Source organism: Schistocerca piceifrons, chromosome X, assembly GCF_021461385.2.
Source record: "Schistocerca piceifrons isolate TAMUIC-IGC-003096 chromosome X, iqSchPice1.1, whole genome shotgun sequence".
NCBI classification, from domain to species: Eukaryota; Metazoa; Arthropoda; class Insecta; order Orthoptera; family Acrididae; genus Schistocerca; species Schistocerca piceifrons.
In genome coordinates this window covers 796,695,146-796,705,281 of record NC_060149.1, presented here as the reverse complement: position 1 = coordinate 796,705,281, position 10,136 = coordinate 796,695,146, and the positions used below count along the sequence as shown (strand labels likewise).

Sequence of the window (10,136 nt, the reverse complement as noted above, 5' to 3'; positions counted from 1 at the left end):
TTTAGTTATGAAGGTGTTTTCATTGTTTGTTGGGGAAAAATGATGTTCACATTGCTCTGTCTGCAGCACTATACCAGTGCTCACCATGTCTGCACACACATTTAGTGTCCATTGGAGAACACCCTCTTCTCTCCCATCTGAAAGCCACATGAAAAATGTCGAGACTTACTTCCTGCTTAGTCATGATAGTCATTCCCTTTTATGAACCTGTAAGTATGCACTATCTCCCAGACATTTAAAAAAACAGTACTGTTTCAGATGTTTACACATGTGATAAATATGTTGCATGGATTTTTACTTTCTATGTGACGGGGACTGTTGAAATTCCTATTTCTGTCACAATTGAAAAAATTAAAAACAGGCACTTGTGGAAAGTAAACATTCCAATTGCTTCAAAGAAGCTTGTGTCCAGGTCTTTCTCAAATCAATTGATGGTATTACTACTTCCAAAAGGGATAGGAGGCAAAATGTTTACAAGAATATGGAAGACAAATCTGATGGCAATAATGTTAATGACCTAATTTGTGAACATTTACTTCCAGTAAAACTAATCCAGACAGTTATCATCCCTATATGTGAACCTACTATGCTCTCTCACATAACATGACAAGGTGATAAGATGGCTCTGGCCAGAACTTACCTTCACGAAGTGAAATGCCTCATATACTTACAGAAAGACTGAAAGTAAAAACAAGTAATCTTAGTGTTTTGAACTTATATGTTCTTTCTTTATGAAGGTCAGAGGGATTGGTTGGTGAATGTTAGAAACCAGAGGATGCAAGTCACTTGGATTCACATTTGAGGAGGACTTACATGTGAGAGTGAGGGGGGACAAAAATGAAGAAGAGGTCATGGAGAGAGTAGAGCATCGGAAATTTACACTGGTAAGCCCTGTACCAGTTTCTATTCAGAGATAATAGAAGGGACAAAGTAAGCAGTAAAAGTGGATTAAAAAGACTAATGAAAAATGGAATAAATAATGCAAGTAAGTAATACCAGAGAAGGCAAAAAAGAGAAAATGTAAATCATTTTAAAAACGAGACAGCTGGAAGATTAAAAATATAAGTAAATAATTTAGTAAATAACTAAATTATCAACTGTGGAGGTCGAGGAGGGCTTGTTATTGGAGGGGAGGGGCATAGGGCTTGTTAGTGGTGGTTAAGTTCATCTTTTGATCCCAGCATGCTACTACAAGATTCGAGATCCATTAATGCACCACCCTTTCACCAGAGGAAAAATTTCATTACTTAATTACAAAAACAATACCTTATTTGGTATAAGAACACAATTTATTGTCAAAAGAAATTTAAAAATATTTTTAAAAATCTTAGTGTTCTTTATTACTGGTCTCAAACAGTTATGTTTCACAGTGTAATGTACACTATTGTCAGATCTTTTATACATGTATGAATACATTAACAAGTCATATTGGTAACAACTGGCTTTAATTCAGTTTCATATTCTCTCCATATTATGGAGATGGTTCAAGTGCCGGTATCTGATGTGGCACAAACATTATGCAAATCAAAAACAAGCAAACAAATATTTAGGATGGAATGTCATGTTAACGTGAGTCTGTGTTGTAAAAAAAGAAATTTTCGTGTCATTCCAGCTCTCAAAAAAAAAAACTGAATGTCTACTCACACTGAATACATAACGATTAACAACAGGAAATGTTACATGGAAGCCATTGTGTACATTATTATCAATTTTATTTGAATTTTTCAATGTAAGGCACATTATTTAATATTTCTACCATAACTGACAGATAATTTTGCGGAAGAGTACCACAGAAAATTATTATTACCCAGCAACATTTTTGATGCTTCGATGTATAAGTCAGAAGTAGCTTTGGTTAAATATTGTAACATCAATGTTAAGCTCAGAGAGTGCCTGCAGATATTAACTCCCCATAGAACTATACAGTGAAAACACTAATATATTTTCTGGACTTTGTAAGGTGTCTAGTCACTACAGAAAATTGTTGCTTTTCTTTTATGCAAACCGAAAGTAACTATAACATCATCACAAAACAGCTGACAGATCTGAATAAAACATAACAAAATGAGAGAGAGCGGATAACTTGCCATATTTGTATGTATAGTTTTCATCATTACATCACTTATTTAAGAAAACTGATAAACTTATTTCAATTTTGAAGCCAAAATAAAAACTTCCTTTTCATACTATTAAGAAATACAAACTAAATTGCCAACAAAATTATTCTCGGAATGTACTACTTCATTACTACAAAATTCCAGTTCACAAACAATTGCTCTAAATAAATGTTCATTGTTTCCCTGATTTTAATACAGTACATTATTAAAATATGCTGTAAAATAATCACTCACCGTGTCAATGTGACGCAATAAAAATATTAGCAGTTCTTACTAACTGTTAAAATTTTACCAAAGAGTCGTACACTTAAATCTGCGACTTTAGAGTCATGAAGGCATCAAAAATATAAAAAATATATATTGGACTGAGGTAATGCTACATGCAGTCCATCTCAAGCTTTAACATAATTCCTGAACAAGACAACACTCAACAACAATTAAGCTAAAATATATCCATCATAGTCATAATTTACACTTAAGCAAATAAATATCTGTCAGTGACAGTGTTCAGTTACATCGACAATTGCAGATTTCTTCCAACCAAACAAAAAATATCCTACTGCAGCACCAATAACAACAGCCATGCATAGCCATACATTGTAGGTCATGAATATCAGCATCAGGAAGTAACTCAGGATGATTTGCACTACATGGAGAAAGGTCTGGAAGAAGTGCATTGAACTGAACATGTTGCGTCTGTAACAGAAGCATATCAACAGATGTAGTATCAACTCTCTAGTACACAATTCTTGTTCAGAAATAACATTAACAATTATCCTAAGATAATGGACACAAGGCAAATGCTTAGTGGTTTATCTCCTCCCATTACGATAAGTACTGTACAGCAATTCACCAGCAAAGAGTTGTAAACAATATGTATGGTGTGTCTCCTAAGAGTCATTAGGTGATTCCTCTGGCATTTTGGCACATGTTTACAATTTCGTTTTTGCAATGTATAGCTGGAGTCAGCCCAAACAAATATCTGTGAGCTTCCCTGGCCAATGGTGAGTGCTACCACCATTCAACAGCAGCACTATTTTTCCTGTTTTACCATCCCTGTTAATAAACACTGATAAAACAAATATCACACTAGACTAATTTGGGACTGTTCTATTGAATGTGTGTGTGAAATTCAGATCCAAAAATCGTTTTTGTTTGTAATGGGAAACAAACTGATGTTTTCCATTGCCACTGGGCATTGCATGAAAGATGTGATGAGCCGTATTTGTTTGTGCTGACTCCAGCTACTCACTGCCAAAATAAAATTGCAAATAGCTGCAAAAAAATATAGAAAATGCACCTGATGACTCTTTGAAGGAACACCCTGTGTGAGTGTGTCACTTAAAAAAACTAATAGAAAAATCAGCAGTTCAATGTATTTCTTTATAAAATGAGAAAATATTATATGTATATATTCCTTTATATTTAAACTGCCCTGCATTTTAACATCCATGTAATGGATATTGTATTTTGTAGGGGAAGAGGATTCACCAAACACCTACAATTTTAATTTGAACTTTATTTGCAGACCATTTTCGCAAACTTATGTCCCTATTATCAGTGCTGTACGATGCACCAGAATGACACATGATGCACAAGATCCACTGCTAAAAACTCTCTAAACCCACCTCATGCTGATGTCATCTTGCAAGCATGATGTGAATGCAGTGACACACATCACCAGCATGACTGGCTATGTGAAAGCATTCACCACATGGAAATGGCTCATGAAGAATGCTATTGTCCATGGATCGCCATGTAATTAAATAAAATAAGTAACACCTGAATGGCTCACAAATAGTTCACAGATCTTTACAAAAACCAATCATCAATACTAAATCAGAAAAGCCATTGAAGTCTGCATTTCCTACAAAGTACCAAGACAAGGATGCAGTACTCAGTCCCTGCTTCCAAGCTTTATTGTTAAAGCTTTAAGGAAAGTGAAACACAGGACTACTAACTCTTAAAAAATTATTGAGCATTTCACCCACAGAAAGGAGGGGGAGGAGGTTATACAAAAAATTACAGAACGAAACTAATCACAATGTAGTTAAGTGATTTTTCTATTAAGGAAGAGAACTTTCAAGACATTATTAATGCAAAAACAAAATGTTCTTCAACAAAAGAAATCGACTGATGTAAAATGCATCTCTAAGATTAAGGACTAAATTTATTAAAGAATCTTAAGCAGATAAGCAACAATGAAGCATCAGCAGTGGGGAAAATTCGAAAGCATTTGAAATCTGGTGCTATAAACAGACATTAAAAATTAAGACAGGCAAATTACTTTGCGAAGGTGTTTTTACATAAAACAGACCTGAATATGAGATGGTAAAGGTGATTATTACACAATTGGCCATTAAAATTGCTACACCATGAAGATGACATGCTACAGACATGAAATTTAACTGACAGGAAGAAGATACTGTGATATGCAAATGATTAGCTTTTCAGAGCATTCACACAAGGTTGGCGCCGGTGGCGATACCTACAACGTGCTGACATGAGGAAAGTCTCCAACCGATTTCTCATACACAAACAGCTGTTGACCGGCTTTGCCTGGTAAAACATTGTTGTGGTGCCTCGTGTAAGGAGGAGAAATGCGTACCATCACATTTCTGACTTTGATAGAGGTCGGATTGTAGCCTATTGCGATTGCGGTTTATCGTACTGTGACGTTGCTGCTCACGTTGGTCGATATCCAATGACTGTTAGCAGAATATGGATTCGGTGGGTTCAGGAGGGTAATACGGAACGCCGTGCTGGATGCAAATGGCCTCGTATCACTAGCAGTCGAGATGACAGGCATCTTATCCCCCATGGCTGTAACGGATCGTGCAGCTACATCTCGATCCCTGAGTCAACAGATGGGGACATTTGCAAGACAACAACCATCTGCACGAACAGTTCGATGACATTTGCAGCAGCATGGACTATCAGTTCAGAGACCATGGCTGCGGTTACCATTGTTGTTGCACATACTGAGAAATTTATACAGGCTAACAAGATGTCCTCCATTTCTCATAAAATGCACACACAATTTCAGAAGATTTAGATAATGCTTAATTTTTTTAATAGTGGAAATTACAACTGATCATATGCATTAATTATGAATTAGGATCATGCTTTCACTATGAACTATGAAAATTAACTCTAAGATGACATGATCCACAACTTTAACTATACCTGAAATGCAGATACATTGTTTCCCGCTACAATTTACACTACTGTATTACGGAAGTTACAGAAATTTATTTTTATGGACTCCATCATCGGTAGTTATACAGAAATTTCGACAACTTGCCTAAACCTAAGAAACCGTTCATGATATGAAAAAATATTATCTCAATGAAAGTGGTTCTGCGCAAGTGCAGAGAGTTATTTAAGGTGACTAGTATAATCAATTAATAAGGTGCACGCTAATGGCAGATCCAAACCACTGGCAGTGATGCTAAAGAATCTTCAAAACCAATATAATGAGCAGCACAGGAAAAGGAGAACACTGCCTTTTCCCTTAAAAATGAGCTTGGGTTTCAAGGAATTCTAAATATCTCCACTTTCTATTTTCAAGTTCCACACTGAGCATCCTCTAGACAACCTTCACTTGAGATATTCTCTATAATAGCAGAGTTAAGTTTTGTGCCTGCCTTCCTTCATGTACTGCTAATTTTATTTCTATGGTCCTCTTTGAGCAATAAATAACCAACCAACCACAAAATTTCCAGACAATCCTTCACATGTCGTTATGTACCAATGGTTTAATTATACCACTCAAATTTACTAATAATTTTTCAATGGTATTTCAAGTGTAAATGCGACCAAGTAAGTAAGTAAGTAAGTATGAAAAACTTCAATATTCAACCCTATGTTGGTCCAATAATTTTATCTATCATTCACTGCCTCTTTCACCTATGGCAATGGCTCATGAGAATAAGAAATAAGTTGTACCATAGTTTGGTGTCCATGCTAAATTGTGGATCCCATTATGATTAGCTGCACAAATCAGTTCAATGGTTGGAGAAAGCCAAGGACCTACCAAATACGGCTATTCCCAACAATGAATGTTCAAACCAACCATCAAGTTTAAGGTCAGTTTAACCACTGGAGATATGAAGAGTATAATTTGAGTTTAATACTTAATATCTGAAAAATCTTGTTCATTTTTAATCACTAGACCATCTGTCATCTGCACAGGCTTGTGGTGAATACTAAAGGGTTTCCAATTTAAAATTATGGGTGTGGAAAACCATGTAGAAAGCATACCTGGGGTGACTGCAGTGCCAACCAAGTGCCACAGTCTTCACTGTGCCAAAACAGGGGAGCAGCTACATTAAATTAAATCCGAAACATATATCCTGGTAGTAAATATGTCCAGTCCAGTAGTACAGGAAAAAAGAAAGCAAATCAGCCAAAAGTAATTTTATCTTATGCATAAGTGAATATTGGTAGTTTAGAACTACATAAAATTATACCAACAAATGGGAGTTTCAGTAAGATATGACCTGTGTTCCAGAAAAAAAAAGAGTAACCAACTCAGTAACTTAATAGGCTACCAACCAGTTCGCACAGAGTATATTACACCAAAATGTGGTAACTTCCACAGAACAATAGTGTATCAGACCACTATTACCAATGTAAATACACAAACATGGTGTATGCTCATACCAGTCTGTCATAAGTTTTTATTAGCTACACAAAAAGGGTTTTTATGAAAGATGACTATTTAATTTCATCTTTAAGATACCAAAACTTCTACATGGATGTGAAACAATCCTTCAACAAACATTTGAAAAAAAAGTACAAGTTCAAACACAGCAATTTACATGGTACCTTATACTACATGGATATCCCTAATATTACATAAACTACCCAAGCTACTGAGCAAGCCTTTCTGAAAAGTGGTTATACACAACTAAAGTTTTTTTTAATTTTTTGTATATTTAATGCTTGTGATTTTATCTACAGAGTTACTGAAGCAAAAATAGCATTTTGAAAACTGTTATGTAGTAGTTTTTGAAAGTCCTCTAAAAGAAGAGTGTAGTAATAGGATGTTTTTATGAAGTAGTGGGACAAAACCTGCACTATGCCAGAAGTCTTTGACTACACTTTTATCATATTTCTCACCTATTTAGTGAACGTTTCATGGCAAATTTTGATGCACTATATCATTACTTGTTTAGCTCCGGATCACTTTAAGTGACGACAAACAAAATACAAAGATCCGCCAAAAAGAAGGAAAAACATTGTTAACCCAGTGTCTCAATACATAAAAAATTACAAAATCACACAGAAAAATGCCAACCCACCGCCGGCTGGAGTGGTCAGGCAGTTCTAGGTGCTACAGTCTGGAACCACGCGACCACTGTGGTCGCAGGTTCGAATCCTGCCTCGGGCATGGATGCGTGTGATGTCCTTAGGTTAGTTAGGTTTAAGTAGTTCTAAGTTCTAGGGGACTGATGACCTCAGAAGTTAGGTCCCATAGTGCTCAGAGCCATTTGAACCATTTTTGAGCCAACCCACCAGTGTACTATCACCTGCTGAACACTGTTTTTATAACAAATTGATTACAAAGAATTGGAATGGTCCACATTCCTAAGGCATCCTACTGCTGGCAGTCCTGAAGTATAAATTTTGTAAGGTGATTCCCTATGCAAACAGGCTACAAAAATTACATGAACTATATATTAGTAGCCACCCTTGGCACTCTCATCAACAGCTCTTAGCGGTTCTGAAATATAACTTTTTCAATCATCATAATGTCCTTGATTGCATACATATACAGCTATGAAAGCAACAGTGGCTTAACACACAGTTTTGCATCACTACGTTTTTGGTTTTCTGCAGCTATTACCTGATACTCAAATAATAGTTAACCGAGCGGGAGGGCGCAGTGGTTAGACACTGGACTCGCATTCGGGAGGACGACGGTTCAATCCCGCGTCTGGCCATCCTGATTTAGGTTTTCCGTGATTTCCCTAAATCGCTCCAGGCAAATGCCGGGATGGTTCCTCTGAAAGGGCACGGCCAACTTCCTTCCCCATCCTTCCCTAATCCGATGAGACCGATGACCACGCTGTCTGGTCTCCTTCCCCAAACCAACCAACCAACCAATAATAGTTGATTATGATTGATTGTGCCTAGATGACAGCACTTGATCAGATAATTGACTATCAATGCTTGTGCCTATTATAATCAATATATGACAGCACCTGATCAGGTGGAGGGGGGAGGGGGAGTGGAACAATAATCTGTGTACAATGGTCGGTATCTACGTCAACTGGAATATTGTGAACCAAAATTCTGAAATGACACCATAGAAGATAATTAGGTGGCTTAAACAAGTGGCTTTGTGTCTGATGAATGTCGGGACCATGCACTTGGTCTAGTTCTGCCTATGTAGTAGTACTCAGCAAATGTGGTGGTAGAGTGTTGGCGAGCTGCCACACTGAGGTGTGCACAAGTAACGGTCATACTGTTGCATATGAAAATCCATTTATCTAACTGGGCAGTATGTTCTGAAAGTTAGCAATAAAGCAGTCAAGTGGGGTGTCAAGAAGTACACTGCAATAAGGGTGCCCTTTGACAATGTTGGGCCATATTGTTAGAGATACACGCCCCCCCCCCCCCTTTCCCAATCCATCCATCCCTCCAAACACAGTAGAATGCTTTCAATGAAATCCATGTCCGGTCCCGGTAGCTGAGTGGTCAGCGTGACGGATTGTCAATCCTAAGGTCCCGGGTTCGATTCCCCGCTGGGTCGGAGATTTTCTCCGCTCAGGGACTGGGTGTTGTGTTGTCCTAATCATCATCATTTCATCCCCATCGACGCGCAGGTCGCCGAAGTGGCGTCAAATCGAAAGACCTGCACCAGATGAACGGTCTACCCGATGGGAGGCCCTAGCCACACGACATTTCATTTCATTTCAATGAAATCCATTGCCGGCCGCTGTGGCTGAGCGGTTCTAGATGCTTCAGTCCGGAACCGCGCTGCTCCTATGGTCACAGGTTCAAATCCTGCCTCGGGCATGGGTGTGTGTGATGTCTTTAGGTTAGTTACGTTTAAGTAGTTCTAATTGCAAGTCTAGGGGACTGACGAGCTCAGATGTTAAGTCCCATAGTGCTTAGAGCCATTTGAGCATTTTGAAATCCATTATTGAGTTAAGACAGTTCTCTAGGTAGATTTTGATTTTCTTCACATAGCTTTGAAATGTAATTTCAAAATATGATTCAATTTATTTGATCAGACCAACATCCAAGGGAAGGAAATCTGCAATATCTTTTACAGAATATGCCTGTTCACCTCAAACAGTTCACACACATATTCTAGGGTCCTGTCTGTGGTATCAGAACAAGACCAACCCATGCGAAAAGAAAAGAAACGAAAAGAAAGAAGGAAGGAAGGTTAAAGTTTAATGTCCCATCAACAACAAGGTCATTAGAGACTGAGCAAAAACTTAGATTGGGGACAAGACAGGAAGGAAAGCAGTCTTGTCTTTTTCAACAAACCATCTGGCATTTGTCTCAAGATATTTACGGAAACTGTGGAAAATCGAAAACTGGATGGCTGGGTGGGAATTGAACTGCTGTCCTCCTGAATTCAAGTCCACTGTGCCACCTCGCTTGGTGAGAGTTGAGGGAACACCAATCTCTAGTGCCAGTATTTTCATCATTAAATGTGGTTTTAACCATCAGCTAATTTTACCTGAATACATGTACTGACACCCATTGCAGTTCTACAATTTGTCATGACTATACGCAGTATAGGTGCCTTTCTTTATTTTAAAGACAATTACACTCACTGTCAAAATGTACATTCGCATTTTGCACATTAGTATTTCCTCATAATTTTGATTGTATAATCTCATATTATGAGTTTCCCAAGTCATCAAGAGAGTAAGAGTGCAAATTAATATGGCTTCACACATGAAGACAATTTCAATAATTATTAGTTCACTTCCTGAGTAAAATACACTTAGAAAATGACAAACTCTGCAACTTAAGAAGTGTTAATAAAATCAC

General features: G+C 37.4%; 1 protein-coding gene across 3 annotated transcripts in view; it reads right to left on the bottom strand.

The window, feature by feature from the left end:
* Positions 1-1,313: 1,313 nt before the first annotated feature.
* The window catches only part of LOC124722977 (high affinity copper uptake protein 1-like), a 156,144-nt gene continuing 147,321 nt past the window's right edge, over positions 1,314-10,136 (bottom strand). For all 3 annotated transcript variants that reach the window (XM_047248146.1, XM_047248145.1, XM_047248147.1), the window contains one exon: positions 1,314-2,813. In XM_047248146.1, coding sequence (XP_047104102.1) covers positions 2,612-2,813 — 202 coding nt within the window. In that variant the 3' untranslated portion in view covers positions 1,314-2,611. The remainder of the gene's footprint in view (positions 2,814-10,136) is intronic.